Source organism: Cyprinus carpio, chromosome B23 (genome assembly GCF_018340385.1).
Source record: "Cyprinus carpio isolate SPL01 chromosome B23, ASM1834038v1, whole genome shotgun sequence".
NCBI lineage: Eukaryota > Metazoa > Chordata > Actinopteri > Cypriniformes > Cyprinidae > Cyprinus > Cyprinus carpio.
Genome location: NC_056619.1, coordinates 19178059 through 19200179, shown reverse-complemented (window position 1 = coordinate 19200179; position 22121 = coordinate 19178059). Strand labels below are relative to the sequence as shown.

The window sequence follows — 22121 nt, the reverse complement described above, 5'->3', positions numbered from 1 at the left end:
TCTTCCTTTTATATCATATCTGACAGCTTTAACTCCCACAAGTAATCAGTATTTTTATTCATCGTTGACAGATGTTATACAAAATCAAGGGTCTGCCGAAAAGCCACGGGGGACACGGCCTAAAAAAGTTTCCCTGGAGACTAACTGTGTGACTCGTGGAGTAAAACTTGCTGTATTTAATCACACCATCTCATAGCCTCAGTTACCATCGACTGACACTCAACATGCAATATACAAAAATCCTTCATTCAGTAGAAAGTTCTAGTTCTTTGGAGAGACTGTGGCTTAATTAAGTGTTTGCAAATGTGAAAGACTGAGTTTTCACAGTCACACAGCTGTTAGCATTGGAAAAAATCTACATAGGCTAGTACTATTTAAAGATCTTTAAATGGACTTAAATTGAATGATGCTTTAGTATGGTATTAGTCATACACCCACAGATGCTTTAATAACTGACATGAGGCACCATGATGTCCAGACTTTTCTCATCCATTTTAATTCACCCTGCTGATTCAGTTGCTATTGTTCTCTATCCCTCTAAATGCCTATCTCTGTTTTGCGTGCACAAATGCAAATGCTCTAATTTGCTCCCCATCATCCCATGAGCCTCAGACTTCAGCTCAGCATTTGGGAGTAACAGCTGCAATACCTTTCCATCACAGTCAGGACAAAGCGACCCATCACTCCAGTGGTGTGTGAGGAACAGGAAGTGACAGTCTGTTTTTTCCCCCTTCCCTTCCTTTTTGTTCAGTCCAATGAGTTTAAATGTGATTGACAGCAAAAGGCATTTTAAGCCCTGCCACAGTACTGCAAAGCGCAAATGTTTGTACAGCGCACCAAATATTGCATAACTAGATTTCAATGAGAATTGACAGCTTGAGTTGCTGGTTGCATATTATTACACATTTTATTTTCTGATGAAAGGATTGTAAGAGTTTTGTGGGTGTTAATATCAAATTCATATGAGGTAGACATACTTTGAATTTAATTTTACACATTGTATTTGAATGCCAAAAAAACTTAACACTGCATTTTTTACCGTTTAAAATCTTCACTGTAAAAAATTCTGTAATACTAAATTCTGGTTATGTTAACTGATGGTTTTGCATTGTAAATTATAAGATGACTTATTAATTTTCACTTCCAAAAACAAATTTTTTTTACATTTTACCGCTCAGTAGATTTCTTATAGTTTTTATAAAATATATAAGAGAAATAGCAGATTTATCATATTTTTATAGTGTTTTACAGTTAAAATCAATCACTATTTATAGTGTTCCATACGTGGGGGGGGGGTTACTTTTTTGTATATAAAAAAAAAAAGAACTTCCGTATGTGGAAAAAATTAAAACCTTTTTATCCATTGGATTAAAAATGAAAAATATTAGAAATGCATTTTTTAAATTTAGATAAAGTACATTTCCTACAATTACTTCTATATCTGGTGTAGGCCTAGGCTTTCTAGTCTACTTGTGATGGTGAAAATTATGATTTTATCAACAGAAATTCTCATAAATTTACCTGTATTCTCTTTATTTACAAAATCAGCCTAGCTACAAGATTAACATTAAAACAATATTACAATACACTGAAGTCCTTTGAGATTGTGAGTTTGCGGTGTGATGCAAGACACATGTAAGTAGCCATGGTGTTAGTTACCTGGAAGGGCTAAACGTCATGATTGCCAAAATCACAGGTATTTCAGAAATCTGTTATAAACGACAAAAAATAAAACAATCATGTTAAACGCTAATATAAGGAAAGTTCTCGGAGTCTTAAGGAACAGTGATGTAATCAAATTCATGAACCTTGCTGAACCTTTTCAAACATGCAGTCTCAACCTGCAGCGTGCTGAGTCCTGCTGAGCAGCTCTTTCACACAGTGCTTACGCAGATGGTGACCCAGAAAGTGCAGAAACCTCAAACTAAGCTCTGAGTCCTTCAATTATCCCACTGGATGCAAATAATACACCTTTATTAGACATCCTTCCCCCCACTTATTGTATCGTCTGGGCTTCAGGAACCCTCACAAACAGAGAGAGCACTATTTAAAGCAAATATTGAATGCTTTAAGTGCATGACATTGATTTAAATGCGTCACTGCTATGCATTAATTGAGAAAATCTTGTTAAAGTCAAGTCAAGGTTTAATGCTGGCTCACCAATAAAGCAAGCACAAAAAAAAAAAAAAAAAAAATCTAAAGAAAAGGGGGAAAATTTTTATGTTGGATGAATTTACTGCAAACAGAACACTGAAGAACAGAAATTTAAACTTCTTTAAAATTTTAGTCTATTTTGTCCAAAGATCAAACACATTGCTTAAGTGTCTTTTTTTCCCCTTCATAGTTCTGCTAGCCATACTGATAAACTTGACACTGAAGTATCAGCAGGAACAGATTAAACCGTTCTTTTTGAAGACAATGAAAACTTTAACCCAATATCACAAATGACTGATTAGAACTAAAATCAGCAAAAGTGGGATGTTCATACTACTATTTTTGCAATATGTGTGTTGTGTACATATGTATGTACCTGTAAGCATAAAACACACAAGTTAAAATATGCCATACAACAGACCACACAGTGCAATGTGCTTTAGGGACAAATTCTTGCTATTTACTAGCTGCTTATTAGCATGCATATTACTAAAATGGCTGTTTATTAGTACTTATAAAGCACATATTAATGTCTTATTCTGCATGACCATATTTTAGATCCCTTAATCCACCCCATACCTAAACTTAACAACTACCTATATGCAAAAAATTAGAGAAAAAAACAAACAAAAAAAACAAACAAACATGCTTTGATAAAACATTATTATAAGTAATTTAGGACAAAATTATGTCAATCATTTACGACATGAAAAGTCAAAATTATTAGATATTAAGTCATAACTACAGCAAAAAGTTGAAATGGACGGTAAGTTGCGATGAAGTCAAAATTATGAGATACAATTATGGTAAAAAACTGACAGTTGAAATTAGTCCAATTAGTCATTCAACATGGAAAGTTAAAATGATGACAGTTAATTATTAGATGAAATGTCATAATTATGATAAAAAATGTGATCGAAATTGAGATACTAACTCATAATTATGACAACAGTAAAATTATTACAATTAGGAGGTGAAAATTGAAACTGAGTTACAAAGTCATAATTATGACAAAAAAATCTTGTTGAAAGTTGAAACTGACAAATCAAAATTAAGATATTAAATCAGAATTACACCAAGTTAAATTATGAAATTATGAGATATGAAGTCATAATTATGCGGGAAAAAAGAGACAAAGTCAATGTGAACTTCAACTTTAGAGTCAAAAGGTTGAAATTATGACAAATTGAAATTATGAAGGTCACCAAGTAAGTCATAATTATGAGAAATGATTAGTCAAATATTGCCAAATATGTGGTGAAAATGCTATTATACACTACTACAATAAACTGTAATAATGAATAATATTACTATTATTTAAAAAAAAAAACGGCAGAAGGCAGTATGGAGTGAAACAAAAGGTTAAAAAATCCACAATATCACACTGAACTGAAATTCTACTAAACTATTATTGGTCCAGTAAACAGTAACCAAACGTTGATGTTAGGCGCTTTCTGATGTAACTGTAAAACGCTGGCAGAAGAGAAAGACACAGCACAGGCAGCTAGAATTGCTCTCTGGGGAAAATTAATTGAAGGACAGAATATATTTGCACCTCATGAATAGTATACAGCAATCCTAAGGGCAGAGAACACTCCTATAACAACTATATACAACAACACTATTTCCTGCTCCAAAAGATGCATTCATGTCCAATTTTATTATCCAAGGATAGCCTATTAACAACCACATTAAAATCTAGATAAATGAGACAAAAATGCAATTCTACATTGCGTTATTTTTCTTTCAGCATAGCTGATGGGTTCAAGTGACCCATTTCTATAGTCGGCTCCACAAGTAACGTCATGGCTAATGATGAACTGACACACTCGAGTCAAAACAAAACTCTGAGCGAAAGGAAGCATGTGAGACTACAGTATGATGCTGGCTAATTTCAGAAAATCAGATGCAAATTAGGGGTCTTTATTGTCAGTCACGCTGCAGCATGTCTTGTGTGTAATCTAGGATTTGTCTCTGCATTCAGATCTGGTTTAGTTATGGTTTAAGATTAAAGAACTGAGGAGCGGGGCAATATTCTATCCCATATTAATGAGCTATGGGAGGAAAATCCTGTGGTCTCATGAAGTTTTTATTTTTAGCATTTCCCAAACACCATTCATGAAGCTATATTATAAAAGCTTGAAATAATGAGAGGAATGCACTGTTCAAGAATTGTATTCTTTATCCAATGTATTATCCATAATATTTAAGTTCACTACTGTTCAAAAGCTTGAGGTTAGTGAGGTTTTTCTTTTTTTAAATACCTTTATTTAGCAGAGATGCATACAGTTAATTAAAGCAACAGTAAAGACATATATTGTTATAAACAAAAATGCATTAAGTTGTTCTTTTAAACTTTCTATTCGAATTCTGGAAAAAGTTTTAAATTAGGCAGCACAATTATTTTCAACACTGAAAATAAGTGTTACATAAGCACAAAATACAATTTCATTAGAACGATTTTCCATCACAGGAATAACTTACACTTTGTAATATTTAAACAGATGTTATTGTTCTAATTAAAATATTATAAACGAATTAAATTTTAGATTTTAAATTGTAATAATACTTTAAAATACTGCTGTTTGTACTGTATTTTATCAACAAACAAAAAAAAGCAACCTTGGTGAGCATAAGAGACTTCTTTCAAAAATATTAAATCTTACTGATCCCAAAGTTTTCAAAAGTAGTCTATTTTACATAATGAAACTTGGCCATTATTTCTTTCACCATATTAATTAATCCTTTAGCCTTTTTACACTTACAATTATTTAAACAAAATAAAAATAAAAAACTTTTAGATTAAGTATAGGACATCATCTTGCAGGATACTGCTTTAATTTTAACTATCATGTGAAAATCAAAGAATCACAAAACTCCAACAGCACTGCACTTAATTCGCTCACATGCCCAAAGTGTGAAGTTTAAAAATGAAAGCGAGCTTGTAAAGTGCTCCTCGGAGCAACAGTGCACTGAAGGAAGTGCTACACAGCTGTGTTTAACAGGCACAGAGATACAGAGACGCCAGAGGGGGGAGCAATCAGCCCTGTCTACGCAAAAACAAGCACACACACACACACACACACACACACACACACACACACACGGAGACCCTGTCATTTGTGTAAATGTCTGCTGTCAGTGCAGCTAGCAGGGGAGAGCTGGTGTGGCCAGCTGTCTGTGCGGGTTAAACGAGGCACAGAAGATGAGGAAGAGGGGGCAGACTTGTGGCCCTGCCATACTAACTCATGCTCCATTCATATTGACACATGGGTTACACTAGCCCATCGTCTCTGTGACTCAAAGCAGCCACTGTAATGGAAAAAAGGACAGAACGTTCATACAATAATTAAAAATGCTCAAAGCACACTGCGCAAGAAAATAATGATCTCATAACTTCAAAAAAATAATAAATAAATAAATAAATGAACCTGTAATACAAGAATGAGGGTAATTAAAATCACCAAAAACTTAACAGGTAGAAATTAAAAAAAAATGCAAAGATGCAATAATGCAACAATTTACAGCATTTATTGATCTGTTAATTTATAAACACTAAAAACACTATAAAAATCTGTACTGATATTTAGAAAAATTCTGAATTTAAAAACATTTTAGATCTTGCTCAATGTTCTTCTGCAAACTGTGCAAATTGAAGCCTAAACAAATAGTGTAAAAAAAATCTTAAATTGTACTTTTTTTGCACCATCCAAACAGCCATTTATTTTAAATTAAGCTAATAAAGTCATTAAAACCCAAATACTCAAAAACAAATACCAGTACTTATAGCTAAATGTATCGAACTCCCAAAATAAATATTTGAATTAATTTGTGCTCTGTTGCAGCATAGATTAAAAAAAAAAAAGAAAGAAAAAAAAAAAAGCAATAGGTTTGCATTTAAAGAAATCTTTAATGAATCATACAAGTCAAGATTAAGGGTTACCACTTCCACAAAAAGCAAAGAAAGTTTAAAGCAAATAGTCCAGAAAGAATGGCACTGATGGTTTCTCCTGTGAAATATGACACTATTCTTTGGTTCAACAAGGAGCGTCTCTACACATGGACCATAGCCGGTTATAGACAGCGTATTAACTTGTAGAAAATAGGAAAAGGGAAACTTCACAACACTTTAAAATGAAAAGCTTTAAAATATAAGTAGACTTTAAACAAGTTGGGCTAGAAATCACACAATATTAGCCAGTGAAGTCCATCCAGAGGTGACATCCTTAGTAAAAAGAGGGAGGAAAGGTAGTGAGAATGGCGATAATATTGTTACATATACACAGCCAAGGGCAAGTAAACTGCTTGGACTAGTCCTAAGTTATGGGTCATCCATTTTTTCCCTTCAAAACACGTCATACTTTTTTTTTTTTTTTATTCGGTTACAAAAAAGCAAATTGGTCTATGTGAATCTGAAAAGACTGATTATGGCTTGTCTACTATTAGTTTGTGAAACTAGTTCTTAAAACACAGTCTTAACATAGTGGCCCCTCTCACAGGAATGCTTGAATCAGCCAAAGGTGCTGCTGCCATCTACAGGAGCATTCGTAACACTCACAGATAGAAGAGCAGACTTGTTTACAAGCTAAAACCTCTGGTTAAATAAAGTGTTAGAGTGCTTACATAGTTTCCATGGAAGAGTCCGTGGTGCCCGAAGTCCATCGGATAAACTGATGGTGGTAGATGGCTCTGGCCTAACAAATACATGAGTGCAGATGTATGTAAAGCAAAAATCACTTCAATTCTCTTGAGTGGGGTCACTTCAGCCCTATTTTGTAAGAAACCAGGTATAAATAAGAGTGCCCCTAGTTGTTAAACCTGGTTACTTGCAACCAACCCATTACAAGGTTATTTTACCCAAAAATGTAACTCTCAGAAACATTGCTTGTTTGCCTTACTGGGTCAGTTTGTTGTTGTTTTTTTAATGTCAAGGGAAAAGGACAAGACGACTCACTTGTTTTGGGAAAGCTGATTGTTGGATTCACCCCAGACAAACTTAGCAGCATTATCATCAGTCTCTGTAACCACAGGCCCATAAGAGGAAATCATCCAGAAAGTAGTTATTTATTCTTTTAAGCGAAAATCTAAATACAGAATCCAGAAACTATGCATGTTAAATGAGGCAAAGTGGCAATGCCACTGCAAATATACAGTAGAAGCCTAGTATACGAAAACAAAAACATTCAAAAAGGCATAGCATACATTCAGCTGGTCACAGACCTGTTTCCCAGTCCTCATTGGGGGAAGGGTTTGCCCAGGTGTTAACAGGCACCTGGAACTTCTCCAGCAGCTCTACATTTCCTAAACAAAATTTCATCCAAATAAGACTTTCTACCTGAAAGTACAGTGAAATGATTACAGTACCAGCCCATGTTCAAATGTGTGACACTAACCATCTTCAGCATTTAGTGTCCTCTTGTCTTCACAGTTTGCGATGTGATGAGACAACTCATGCTTGGGAATCAAGTGCCTGGCATTGAAGGGGCAGGTCTTCAGTTCACTGGCCAGTTTGGGGTGGTTCTGAAACAGATGGGGGTGGACAGATAAAGTTCTCGTTACACCAATACCGAGTACACAGTGGTTTTACAATTTCAGTAAATATTACATGAAATATTAGCACATGGAAAAGGTTCCCTCTGTCATAACCCACCTTCCTGCACTTAAGAACATGAAAAGGGAAGCGAGAGGCTCTGATCTGGTGGTTTTTGTCATATGGGCACTGCACAATCCTGTTGGGGTCACTGGCGTCATCTTCACCAGAAGCTGTGGAAACAAGGGGCGCCATCATCAAACTCTTGCTCTTGCAGCTGGTTTACACAGAACGCGCTTTCCATTACACTGCGCTACATGTCCGTGGTTTTGCTATGGTAGATAGACATGTTTTAACTATTATTTTGTGACTTTAAAAGTGTTAGGCCTATAGAAAACCGGACTGCTGAATTACCGGTCTCTTCATTCCAGCCTTGCTGCTGATTTTCAGAGTTTACTCCAGACGGACCGACACTACTCCCGAATCTAACAGTGGCCATGACTGCCTGCTTCTGGAGAGGTTTGCTCAGCCTTGCGTGCTCCGTTGGCTTTGATAAAAAATGTCACCCTAAATAAAAAAAAATAAAATAAAATAAAAAACGCCCAGTTTAAAAACAAACCAAACTTTAAAAACACACACATTGATGAGTAGAAAAGCAGCGCGTTTTAAACAAGATGGTCAAACTACTTGAAAGAAGGGAGGCCGCCGAACGCCAAAGGTCAAGGAATTTCGATCAAAAAAATTTGCCAGATTTCTTTAGAAATCACAACTTGAAGTAGATAAATAAAATAAAAAAATAAAATAGTATTATCTTGTGAGAACACCTACAACTTGTCTTTTGTAGTCGTGAGGTAAGGCGCGTGCTCCCATCACCTTGTGCTGAGATCGTGACTGTGGAATGTCACGTGATGCACGTGATGTCATTATTGTGTATTATCATAATTATATACCACTGTCAACACTTTTCCAAATACAGGCAGGAAACAAACAAAAACTAGCAAAACGGCTTTGTATAAAATCAATTAAATCAAATAATTAAATGAAACTGAATTAGATTAAACAGCTACAAATGGAAAAAAACCTTAATAGCCTTAAACAGACTATTCTGAGGTTTCAGCCAACAAAACATGAAGGATCATTAATCTATAAAACACACATATATTAATTTTTTTATTGGCTTGAGCCAAGAAAGTCAGTTTTTCAAATGAATACTACGGTATGCAGCTACGCAAAAAGTTGGTGCGCGTTGGTTACAATATATGCGGTTATTAAAGCAGCCAATCACAGCGCCGTGCCCGCATTCCACTCTCTGAAGACACGCCCACGTCGAACTGTCAGCTGCTCAGTCCAAGATGGCGCTGTCCTATAGAGGGGTATGCCGCGGGGCTTCATTGATCTTACTGTACGGAAAACGACCTGTCGGGGTTAAAGCAAGTCTCTGCACACCTAGACTGGCTTCCACAAAATCCAGGTACTATTTATAACAAGTTCAGAAAGATCGATCATATGTAGGCGGTGGTTTTCATACCATACAGCTAGGTGTTTTTGGATATAAAGTCGGTATAAAATGATACTGATGATGATGTTACATAATAAATAAGAGAAATGGGGCCAAGAGAAATATTTCTCATTGTCTATCCTCCTTTTAGTCGTTGGCAAGAGAAAAATTTGCATTGGGTTCATTAGGAAATGCAGTACATGCCCTGCCCTGTGACATCACACGACATTTTTTGTTCATTTATTTGTTTATTTAGTTTGTGGTTTGTTAGACACTACTCTCCTTCACAAGCGAGGAGTGGGATTGGTCGAAGCGTTGTGTCCGGCCTGAAATGGGCCAATGAGAAATATGAGAGATTCCTGCAACGTCGCTTTCCAAGATTTTACGTCATTTATCACACTTTTATGAGAGGTCAGAGTTAATAATATATATTTAAAATTATTACATTAGTTTTTTTTTTTTTTTATCTTGAAACCATCTCTGGCAAATATGTTATGATATTGGTTTTATGATTTTCTATAAAGGTTTCCGGCTCCTGTTTCAAGATGGTAAAGAAGTGAGAAGAATCGTGTCCCGCATGCTCAGTGAAAGAATAGAGCACCAGAATTTGCCTTACCGTGACATGGAGAAAATCAGGCAGGCGAGTCAAAGAACCGAAACAGACATTTATGGGATATACTGCTGTATTAAATTATAATTTTTTGATGTTGTCTGTTGCTTTCAGGTCCGCAAGGACTTAATCAAAGCCATTCCATTGGTCATCTTATCAATACCTCCTTTTGCCAACTATGTGGTCTTCATCCTTATGTGAGTATTTAGCATCTTACTTAATGATTATTCAGTGTTTTGTCTTTTTAGGAATTATGAAGTATTTTTGCATCTTTTATCCAACGATACTTACACCCTCAAAGATGTGATTTTTCCATATTTATACACATTTTTGACATGTGACCCACATGAATTGTCAATCTGAGTGAAAAATGGATGCATTTCACAGTAATAATAATAATTTATTTATTATTATTATATAGTAAAGTAATAATGATGATAATAATAATTATTATTATAGTATAGCTAGGTATTATTAAAAAAATAAAAATAATTATTGTTAATACTTAGCTATATTACAATAGTATTTTGCAAAAGTAATATATGTATTTAATTGGTAAAATGTAATTTTTACATATTTTTAATTAAAAAAAAGTTTGTTATTAATACTCTTTATTTTGCACTATAATAGTTTTATTGCAATTTAAACATTACTGGATTTAAGTTTAACTTATTGTTTAAACTTTTAATAATAGTAAACACTGAATAATTATAACTTTGTTGTTATTAAATGTTATTTTTATTTTACAGTACAATTGTATTATTTTCATAGTAATATTTCTTTACTGATTTTAATTTTCACAAATTGAAATACTGTTTTCATTCATTGTTTATTATATACTCAGCTTTTTATTTTACAGCACAGTAATTTGTTTGCAATGGTAATATATTTCTTTGAGTAGTTTTTAAATGCAAGTAAAAAACATTTTGAATAATAATAATAATAATAGTTTATTATTATTATTAAATGGGGTGAGGGGTGTTTTTTCCTCTTTCTTGTGCTTAGTTAATCACATGCATCATCCTCTAGGTACCTCTATCCTCGTCAGCTTCTGATCCGGCACTTCTGGACCCCACAGCAGTTGGTGGAGTTTCGGGGGGTGTATCATGCCCAGAGAGCCCAGCACCACTGGGCTATAGTCAAAGGGATGGAGAGCACTTCAACATCGGTCCAAGATACCCGACTCAAAAGCCGCCTTACAGAGCTCTGCAGTAAGGTAGCTTGAGCTAATTCCTTATTTTACATATGTGTAAAATCACAGCCTTTGTTCGTTATTTTATTCAGATTTGGACTTTTTAATTATTATAAATGTGTGTCTGCAGGTCCGAAGTGGAGTCCATCCTGTGGTGTCTGATGTCCATGCAGTGAGAACTTTGTTCTCTGGACCTCCCTTGGGTATCAAGAGAATGTATGCAGATCAGATGGTGAGCTCCAAATAATTGACTAGTTTAACAATTAACTTCACTTTAAATGTACTTAGTCTTTAGTCTTAGTCTTGTTTAAAATGTATTTGCAGAGACACCTCTGTGCATTGCTCTTTCTGACGCCCCGCCTCCCAGGCTTCTGGATTGGTCGACGTTTGAACAGCCACGCCTTTGAACTCATGCAGCTTGACCGTGCCATTGTTCGATTAGGCTTGCATCAGTTAAACGACACAGAGCTCAGAGAGGTCAGAGGTCACTCCTTATGTGGCCTGTTACATTCTGTTAGCAGCCTTTATTTTGTGGTTTTTGAAGAATACTTCTACTTCACATCTCCTAGGCATGTTACGTGAGAGGTCTGAATCCAGACCGCCTGAGTTCAGGACAGTGCCGGGAATGGCTCACACAGTGGTTGCAGTTCTCAACACACCTTAAAGGTACACAAGCCATAAGTTCAAGGCTATGTTCAGAATAGCGTACTAGCATGCTACGTTTATGGTGCATAATTACTAGATGAAAACCTGGACGTTCTACTCCGAACCATTCTTGTCTTCAGAGCAGGAATTATTATTTGTAACTTTAATTTGTAAGTGACAAAATAACAAAACAACAGCTGTTACCTGAATGTAACATTATTTTCCCAACTACATTATTTTATTGTACAGTATTGTATGATTATTTCAATTACAATGCCCATCTTTAAAGGCTTTTTTTTTTCTTCAATAGAGCTTATATACACTAAACTTTAAAGTTTTATTGCTAACTATATTCTGAAGTTTTACAGAAGGGTTTGTTAATACAGTATATTATTTGTCTGTTTTTATACAACATTTTATTCCTAAAATCATTTCCTGGCTGCTGAAAGTATTTTCTGATTCATGAAGTGATAAAAACAGATGTCCTAAATCCTCTCTGTGAAAAACATTTAAATTTAATGTAAAATAATAATTTTTAACCTGGCTTTACCAGGGTTCAGATTTCTGTTCTAGAAATGTATGCAAACTAGTGCACATGTAATTCGATAATGCTTTATTTGCATATTTAAACATAACATTTAATTTGCAACATTCTGCAAATTGACTGTAGAGCAGACATTACAAAATGTCTAGTGTACAACTGAGTGCATTGCCCAGGATACTGTATCCCACAATGCAGTGCAGTGTCATGAATGAACCAAAAGTAATTGCTTTTTTTAAACTCTATTTCATTTAACTGCCAAAATGTAAGACTTTTAGTATTATGAAGTATAGTGTGCACTGCACAGTATTCAGTATTTAAGCATAGATGTGCTCTAAAGTTTTCTTTTAAAATACCCTGAATGTTTCTTAATTGGTCAGGAGGTCTTTGTGTTGAATAGCATGAACAAATAGCACAGAAGAAACCACTTTTGTGCTTGTGAAACTGACTTGACAGTTACTGTGTTGCACATTCATTGTGATATTTCATTTCCTTCCTGTTTGAACAGAGTCTGAGACCTCTCTCTATCTGCACTGTATGGTCCTGCTAACTGTAAACTTCCCTAAACACCCACGTCACTGACATCTGGGGGAAGTAAATGACTTCTCTTCTAAATGTCCAGCACTGATCATCCACCACCACACCCAAAGGCAAAACACAGCGGGAACAAACAGACTTGTGTACGCAAGTCGCACGTTACTTTAATAATGAAGGCATTTTTTTTTTAGGTTTTTGCAGGAATTATTCTTTAAAGGGTCTGTCATGCTTTAAATGTTTTTCTTGGAGATGTATCCAATTTTGTTTACTTCAGTAAGGAACAGGTAGGAGGGACATGCTCACTGAAAGATGTCATCGGGATTCTGGAATTTGTCTAATAATTTCATAATTTTTTTCCCCCCATATAGACAGGGTGTGTAATTAATGACGTACATTTACACTGGGAGAGTTTCTAACCACATCTGAGACAACAAGCACACTGAACATCTGCCAAATGCATCCATTTGGAATTAAAACTCATTGGTCTTATATTGAACATTTTCATTCTGAATATTTATTCTACTAACAACAGTTGTTCATGCACAGTCATTTGTGAATTGCATTTTGTACCTTTGTTTAAAACCTGCACTGGCAAGTATCACCCATCACATTCATTTTTCTAGTTTCTCTCTCAGATTGTTTAAAATGTTTTATCATAGAAACCCATTTTTTATGTTTTAAATCCGATGTCATAACTGAAAAGAGGTTTACAGCCTTTAAAAATACTGGAGATAAAGTGTATTCCTTAATATATTATTAAGCTATGTTCTATAATGCAGCATATACTTATGTTAATTACATTTGTTATTTATTTTTGAGTTCTAATGACTACATAAACAATATTGCACCTCGTTCCTGTCCTATCCAATAAGAAGCTGTTTGCTGTGAGTACTGGTCATAGCATTTCTGTTAAGCTAAATGAGTCTTGTCAAGTTCTGAAATAACTTCTTATTCAGCCTTTTAATAGGTGCCTTTTACTTAAGAACACAGGTACAAACGAGGTGCAGCTCATGCAGTTATCTTTATATGTTGCCAAATGTGTTGCTTTATTTTGTTTTTATATAAAGAGACAATGCTGTTTGGTTCGGTGTTAAGGTACATAGTCAGTGCAGTATGAAAATATTGGAACTTCTATTAAAAGACTTCAATCATTATGGTCTCTGTTTGCATCCCTCATCAAGGTAGCACTGATTCACCAACCCCACAGTAGTAAGCTAAATGCTCATATTTAAGACAAGGACAAACTTGTTTAGAACATTTTATTCCTTCTATTTTGACACCAATGTTCTATAAATGTATAAAATTTGCCATATCAGTAATAAATGATTGTTGTCTTGTAACCCAAAGGAATGTCACTGCAGTAAAGATCAAGTTTAAAACTATGTCTAAAGTATAAATCAGTCAATCAGACTTAACAGGAGACTAATCTACTGGATTAGTCATAGAAGCACAGATGTCATCGATTTGTCATTCTCAAAGAAAATAAGTATTGTCAACTTACACAGCAAGGGGGAAAATAATTGGGATTTATATAATAGTTTTAAAAACACCTGAAGAGTCTCTTAACAGCTTTAAGTGATATGCTAAGATGGGTGAAGTGCTGTATCTTGATATGATCACATGACCTCATAGCCACTGCGGATGGCTCGCATCAGAATGCAGGCCAACACAATGCCCGTGATCTACAAAAAAACAAAACAAATTTATTGGTTTGTGTACGAGGAAGGGGAGTTTGCATTGATGTTTTGATGTGCATGTAACAGGTCTTACCTGCACAAATGCAATGACCAGAGCTGCCACAGCGATCCACAGGAAATTTTGCTTTAGAAATTTGTCCAAAATGGGCTGACATCCCTGTGTTAAACAAACACAAAACCAAAATCTAAGCGCTTATAGCACATCCCACAAATCCTGTCCAATAAACAATTTCTACTAGTCTTATTATTATTTTAAATTTAAAATTATTTTAAAATTTAAAAGCTACAAGAAACACAGACAGTCTAACTTTTTGTGGACTTTCTTTGTAAAAATACTACAGTACAAAAGAGTCAGCAAAACCCTAGTGCACTTAAAAAAAATAAATAAATAAATAAAAAGTTTCTTACATCAGTGTTGATTTTGCTGGTTTCTTGGAGAGCTCCTTTACCACAACCCTTGGTGACATTTTTACAGCAGGAATCTGGGACTGAATTGGAATCGAAGAATTTTGAGCTCTTCCAATCACTAGAGGAGTTTTTTCCACAGCACTTGAACTAGAAGAAAGACATTACAAATTCATACTTACTACTTGTAGAGAGATGAGTTTAGCCACATAACAGCATGAGACTTATAAAAGCATATAACTTCTGTAATCGGTTTGTATTCTATTTGTTTTCTTTTTATTTATTATACAATTAAGAAAAGCAAAAAAGGCCTCTAACACTAGCTTGCTCTATTCTTTTTCTATTCTGTTTTCTTTTTATTGATTATATGATTTAAAAAAAAAAAAAAAAAAAAACCTTGCTATGTGTACTGCGTTAAGCTAACTGAGACTTGTTATAGCACTTGCATATCATTGCTCTTTTGTTGATTTTAATTGCTTTAATTGTCCTCATCTGTAAGTCGCTTTGGATAAAAGCGTCTGCTAAATGACTAAATGTAAATAAGAGGAAGCAGGATGCAGTGTAGTGTCAACAGATGGCACTGAGCAAACAAAATGAGAGAAACTCATAAGACACGATTACATGCATGTGAAAATGGAAATCAAGTAAGACGTCCAAAATGTGAGAAGTTTGGGTTTACTAACCTGTTCTTGTATATTATCAAGGGTTTCGCGTTTTTCCGTTACATTGTATCCTGTAATCATGTCGTCAAATCCTTTATTCAGCAGGTCAGTCAGCTGCAGAGAAAGACAAATTATTATGAACCAAATTGTACTAGAAAACAGATGAATAAAAATGAAGTGCCAGTGAGAAGAGTGCTCACGTTCCCACGGAAGACATATCCAGCGATGGCAGCTCCGATTTCAGTGATGACGATGAGGGAGAGAATAACAGCAAACTAGGAAAGAATAAATAAAGGAAAGGTAAATGATAAAGGTAAATGAATAGCATTTCAAAGATTTTAATGACTTTATTGAGAGCTGGTAGGTGCTGTGCTACTGTATTTGTGTAGGCATACAGTGGCACATTCTGAGGCACCAGTTAGTTTAGTCAAATATGCACATACAGATCTATTCTTGAAATTAAGTGCTGTATAAAAAGAATCTGGTTTGACCTGTTGGCCATGTGCTGACCATGTCAACACAGACATGCTGCAGCTTTACAGCAGTCGGTATATAAACAAAAGCATCAGCAACCGGCAAGTTAGTGGAAATACAGCCTAGATGTAGTGTAACAGTGTAATTACATTACTTGGGCAATACTTAAAGTCTGCATTAAATCAAAATTTACACAATTTAGTTTGTTAGCACACATCACTAGTCTTGAGGTGAACAATTAATCCATGCAAGTTAATCTACTGAGAAAAAAAAAAAAAAAAAGTTTGTCTTGGTAATCTTTAATCAAATTCTGAACATTTGCTTCCACTCTGGAATAGGCCGAGTAATTGTGGACTTTAATATTAGTGTGCTTCACCACTAAACTTAACCCCACATATAAACTTCATATTTCAGTCAGTCCACTGTATGTGTCAACAAGTACACTTGTGTACATTTACATGTTAACGTTTGTCTACCACCTCAGTACATGCCAGATTTTATCATTAATTTATATTTTCTGTCTTTTTTCCCAATTTGTTCATTAATAGTCATCATTTTACACACATTTCCCAAATCTTTAATGTTAATCTATTTACTTGTACGACATGTAATAAAATACTTAATTACAATAGAAAATAATAAATAACACTAAACTTGGAAAATCACATTTTTTTAATTGATCTTTTTGATATTAAAATCTGGCAAAATGTGGAAATATAAATGTGTGTGCATTATAGCAACTGAAATTTATGACAGCTGACTGCATCGGGTAAAATAAGATCAAAACAAACCTTACAATTACAAGCGAAATTGGATTTTAGCACTATTTACAAATTTGAGAGCTGTTTACTGGATTCTCAATAAAGATAAATGTCATGTCATACATGATGACTAGGCCTTTGTTTACAATGAGCTTGTAATCTAATACTGAAGCATTGAGAATAAATGGTGCAAACAAATTTTAGCCCCTAGTGCAAACAGCCGAAGCAACCCTACCTATTAAATTAGATTTACTTGAATCCCTGAATATCATTATATGCACTAGAACATGAATATTTTCATCACACATTCTTACCATTGTGATCATGCACTGATTCTCCTTCCAGGCACCACAGCAGCCAAAGAATGCGATGAAGAAGATGATGACTCCCACCACTATGAGCACTAGAGGAGACCCAGAGTATCCTTTGAGGAAGGCCATGGTGTTGATAGAAAGTTTAGCCAATACCCCCACAACTATTAAGGCCAGGCCACACAGCTAGAGATAAGAGACAGAGAGAGGAAGTGTGAAAAACAGTGACTCTTCTTTAATAATTTAGTTATTCCTCATTCTGTAGTTAAACTGACATTAACCTTTAATTAACTTACACTTTTACATTCACTTATTTGGAATCGTAAAAATTTAAACAAAAAAAAAGAACAATGATGAAAAGGAGACCCAAAAACAGGAACTGGAACCTCAAGACAGAAGCCACATGTCATGTGTTTGCATTCTTAAATTATCTCAAAGAGTCAAATAAAAGTCTTCATTAAATTCTGATCAATTCTGATCTGAGACTATTTTAGGACGTAACTGTCTTTGGTAACACTTTAAATAAATTATGTATAATTGCATGCAAGTAACCCTAAGCCAAACCCTAATCCTAACCATATAGTAAGTACATGTAGTCAATTAATATTAATGAGTATTTAAATGCATAATAACACTTTAACAAGGACACCTTAAAATAAAGAGTAACCCTATATTTTCAATTTACAAATTAAAATCAACTAGGAATTTTTAAGTGTTGTTTTCCACTAAAGATGTAGAGGAAAAAATGGTACCATAACTTATATCATTATTCTGTTCCCTAACCATGATTCTGAATGTAGGATGTTTGTGTTAGCATTAAAGAGAAACATAAAAAGGGAGTTGTAACTAGGTGTGGGTAAGTTATTAGAACTATGAGAGTAATTTCAGTAGAGTAATTTGCCATTGGTGATAGCTTGAAATATCCATTCTTCATGCTATGTAAAGCTTGTCAGCTATCAGGAAATTAGCTACGCACCATCATTATCACACAGATAAAGTACTGTGTAAATGTCTCTTAAGTAAAGTGTAAAGGATGTTCAGAAATACGTATATGTTGGCTGTACAAATGAAGGTTGTATGGCTGTCCCACAGCAAGTCAACAACCCAGATCAACTTTTATGACTATACTGACCCGGCTAACATACAAAGCAACACCCGAGTAAATATTTGAGGGTAATAAGTAGCAGCAGGTACCTGAACAAAATCGACAAAGAGAAAACAACAGGAGGATAAATCCTGCTGAGTGAAATAAAGATATACGTTGAAATTGCCAGGAGTGTCTATTATTACATAAATGCACATGACACATGACAATGTTGCAAATAAGGAGTGGTGTTTAATTGTCTATTATCAGCCCATATTCCAGTTGGCCTTTGGCATTTATTTTCTGAATGTGTCACAGATGATCGTTGATAGTCATATGGGGAAAGTCACATGATGACTTCACGAATAGAAAGATCAATCACATGACTGAGACTGAACTTTTACGTTTCCCTTGCTTTCACTGAGAAGTAAGAGAGACTATTAAATTCCCAGCTCAAAACTCCACAGAGTAGTTTTTCCTGAATTTTATTTTCTTTTCTAGTTCAAAAGAACTAGAAAAGCAAACACAACAGTAACAACAGTTCAACAGTAACAACAGTTCTCAAACTCACTGGAATTGTTAATGGCTGAATGTTTGGTTAAAATGAACACAAATGGAACGGTTTCATTGTGGTTTAATAATAATTTAAAAAATCCCTTGTTGTTGTGGTTTCTTACACTACTGTTGAGAATCTCCAAGTGATATAATGTCCAATGGACTGCCCCTGGGAAAGTCACTTTAATCCCACACATCTGTTTTTAAACCTATCTAAACTTTCTTTTCGTTCTTTGTGTTTGTTGACGTATATATTCACACATTATTCATTTATTTTGATGTTCACTGAATACCGTAACTAAATTAATGTTTTTGTGTCACAAATCAGTTATTTAAATTATAAAAGGCGAGTAAACTTTCTGAGTAAACAGATAGTAGTTCAAGTACTTCGGGGGAATACCGGAATAAAACAAAAATGAAATAAAAAATAAATTAAAAAAAACTTAAAATAAAAAAAAAAGATAAGGTGAATCCCAGAAAGTGTTCAGAATGTTCAACACAGTAGCAACATCAAGGCAGATATCTAAATTATTCCTTCCTATTATTATATACATAATAATGCTCAAATGTAGTTTAGAAAATTAAATAGGTCCTAACAGCGCAACAGAAACTAATTTCAGTGCGCTTGTCTGTTCACAGGAAGCATAGATGATATAGGTGCAAAAATGAGTTTGTGGTCTTGTGTACATCCCCATCAGAGTATATAAAAAAAAAAAAAAGGTGTCAGCTCAACTATGTTTTCAATTTGAAGGACTGAGCGCTGTACATGCAAGAATGTTTTTTTCTTTCTTTCAGAAAACATACCACTAAATGCTCAGGTTACGCTTTAAACAGAGTGCGTGGTGTGCACATTTACACCAGGGAATGATTAGACACCAAACAATGTCAACACCAACAGCACAAGATGAATGCATGAGAAAGCAGCGCTTTGCGTGATCAAACAAACTTGCTGGGATGAAGTGAGTGCTATTTTCCGTGATCTGAAAGGAAGCCTGCGTTATCAGCGAGCTGCTGAAGGACAGCCATAAACACTTTAATCCCCCAAAGTCCACTAACAGCCAAGTGTTAATAACAAAACCACATTTCTGCATTAAGCATGCTTTAATTTTACGCCTTGAAGTGGTTGTGGCTTTCTACAAGCTAAAACGGTCATTAAATAAAATTGAGGTCACCACAACATTCTCATTAACTTTACAAATGTAATGCCAAGGTTTGCCCAGTTCCTGAGTAAACACCCGTGCTCATGAGTGATCGGTCTTTAAAAGCTCAAAGCCATGTTTGATCTACATGCTAACACTAAATGACTGTATTCCTGTCATCTGACAAAGCCAGGAAACACGTATTCCTCAATGTTGTGAAAGTATTTGTCTTTCCACTCTAGTCACTAGAAGAGGATTTTTGACTGACAAAACTGTGCGTCAGATACTATGAACACTCAAAACTTCATTTTTTGGTTTTGATAGGGGGAGGAGGAATTGTGAAATAGCACAAGACTTTTTATGAGAAGTAACGAAAAACCTGTCCATCTTATATCTCCTTTTTACGTCAAAGTCACTCACCAAACTACAGTCATCGTGAAGCAGCATGAATTGTAAAAAGGGAGAGTTAGGAAAGAGTTTTGTATAAATCTTTCACAATAAAGCCTCCAGATAACATGCAATAAGCCAACGGTATTTCAAGACAACGGGTCAGCAGTTCGAACACATGCCCTATTGAAAAAATACAGATATTATTTGTTACTCACCCAGAAGATGAAATTAAAGAAAAAGAGCATATATTTGATGCATTTTGCTCCCCCTTCTACAGCCATGTTGCTTTTCTGTCGATTCCTGTGGAAAAATAAAGGTGAAAAAACACATAAACGAAAGTAAATGACCACACCCACTCCCCTTAATACCTGCAAGGTTAAAAATACTAAAACAATTTACAGGTCAGTGTACTGAAATGAACTAAATGAGGTTACTGACTAACTGTATTTTACTGAAAGTCAAGTATCCTTTTCAGGTAACTGAAAGAAACCATAAAAATGACAAGAAACTAAAGGTCAAAGGGCAAAAATATGTAAAGATGTGATGTGAAAGATTATAAAGTGATATAGCATTAAGCTATGACTGAAACAAACTATAAAGATTGTTTGTATAGATGACTATAACCTTTTAAAAATAAATAAATACTAAATACTCGTTCTTACAGGACAAAGTATCACCGGACAGTAACTCAAGATACAAACAAAAGATTAACCACTTTATAGTTATTATTATATGTAAAATGTAAAAATCATTGTGTGAAAGATGTGCCGAACAAAATTACTATAAGCTAAATAAATGTAACGTTAAGTAAAATGTGGGTTTTGGACCCTAATAAGGCCTAATATAATAACAGTTCTCGTTCTCTTTAACAAGAACAAAAAAATAATAATTTTACATTAGAAATACTAGAAATGTTGGCACAAGGAACGAAGTCAAACCGTAAAAAAAGGTGAAACTGTGGTACGTCATCTAACTGCAGTCACGAGATTGATAACGTTAGTCAACATGAGTTTAGTTTGATGTTTTAAATAAATTGTGAATGTTTACCGTCAAATTGGCCTTTAAAAGCTAACGTTACGCGATCTTTAACGGAGTCGGTAAGCCAGTTGTAAATAAACAGTAACTATGTAAATAAAGATTCTGAGTATGACGACGCTCAACGATCATTTCTTTCTTTTTCCTGATAATCCCGTCCTCGTGTTATACAAACGCATTATTTCTTAACCAAATCCTTAACTTCAGAAGGCTTTACATGGTGGTGTTTTAAATCTGATAAAACACGGGATTCGCATGTTTAAACCAACATTTCTGAAATTTTGAAGACTTTCAGGGATACCCTCTTTTAGAAAAGACTTGAAATTCAAGCTACGACACAAGACCATCGCAAAGGTGAGGAAACAAAGTGACTATTCACTGGGTTAACGAGATTACACCCCGCCTGTAATTTCGACGATTTCCAGTTAAAACTAATTACTTAAGATGACAAAAAAACGAGTTCTCCTTATAAGCGAAGAGAAAGTGAGACCCATTCGCTTCAATCTCGAGTTCGCTCGAAAAACATCGGTGAGAAATAAAAGCGCTTTACGTTACCTCTGGTCAAAATGTCAAGTCTAGCGTGCAGGAAACCTGTAGAGTGAAAAGTCGAATGCTATGTCTTCAAGCAGCAGCACACAGATATGACTGTGTAAACATGATCCCTCCTCTAAGTGCACCCACCCCTTTACTGCAGAAAGAGGCTGAGCCTAATACAGAAACCATCGCTTTACTTTAACTTTGCTCAGACTCGTTTAAAGATCATAACCTATGTTGAAATCTGTTTGCAGCATACGCATACACACACACACACATACATAAAGAGAATCTTCGCAGATTATCTTCCCTCAAATCTTAAACATGTACCTCCTCGATCATATCAATCGACTGTGTTGAGTTCAGT

The 22121-nt window shown here is 34.8% G+C and overlaps 3 protein-coding genes across 7 annotated transcripts; 1 reads left to right on the top strand and 2 right to left on the bottom strand.

Annotated features, from left to right (window-relative positions):
- Positions 1-1602: 1602 nt before the first annotated feature.
- Positions 1603-8608, bottom strand: LOC109063359 (gametocyte-specific factor 1-like). Of its 5 annotated transcripts, none has more exons than XM_042750334.1 (8): positions 8558-8572; positions 8099-8251; positions 7805-7917; positions 7548-7674; positions 7375-7455; positions 7109-7172; positions 6778-6848; positions 1603-1709 (listed from the first exon to the last, which is right to left on the bottom strand). In XM_042750334.1, the coding sequence occupies exons 2-8, from the start codon at positions 8181-8183 to the stop codon at positions 1702-1704; spliced, it is 549 nt and encodes a 182-aa protein (XP_042606268.1). In that variant the 5' UTR covers positions 8184-8251; positions 8558-8572; the 3' UTR covers positions 1603-1701. The 5 variants fall into 5 exon arrangements, with proteins under 5 accessions (XP_042606268.1, XP_042606269.1, XP_042606267.1 ...); XM_042750335.1 differs by lacking the exon at positions 8558-8572 and adding an exon at positions 8372-8491; XM_042750333.1 differs by lacking the exon at positions 8558-8572 and adding an exon at positions 8324-8441.
- Positions 8609-8994: 386 nt separating this feature from the next.
- On the top strand, positions 8995-13859 carry LOC109063357 (LETM1 domain-containing protein 1-like). Its single transcript, XM_019080431.2, has 9 exons — positions 8995-9155; positions 9439-9593; positions 9707-9822; positions 9907-9989; positions 10822-11008; positions 11115-11216; positions 11309-11461; positions 11554-11650; positions 12679-13859. Exons 1-9 carry the CDS (start codon positions 9037-9039, stop codon positions 12750-12752), a joined length of 1086 nt encoding a protein of 361 aa, XP_018935976.1. The 5' UTR covers positions 8995-9036; the 3' UTR covers positions 12753-13859.
- Positions 13860-13952: 93 nt separating this feature from the next.
- Positions 13953-21917, bottom strand: LOC109063358 (CD63 antigen-like). Its single transcript, XM_019080432.2, has 8 exons — positions 21776-21917; positions 20401-20485; positions 17021-17203; positions 15672-15746; positions 15493-15585; positions 14813-14959; positions 14478-14561; positions 13953-14389 (listed from the first exon to the last, which is right to left on the bottom strand). The coding sequence occupies exons 2-8, from the start codon at positions 20464-20466 to the stop codon at positions 14324-14326; spliced, it is 714 nt and encodes a 237-aa protein (XP_018935977.1). The 5' UTR covers positions 20467-20485; positions 21776-21917; the 3' UTR covers positions 13953-14323.
- Positions 21918-22121: the final 204 nt, after the last annotated feature.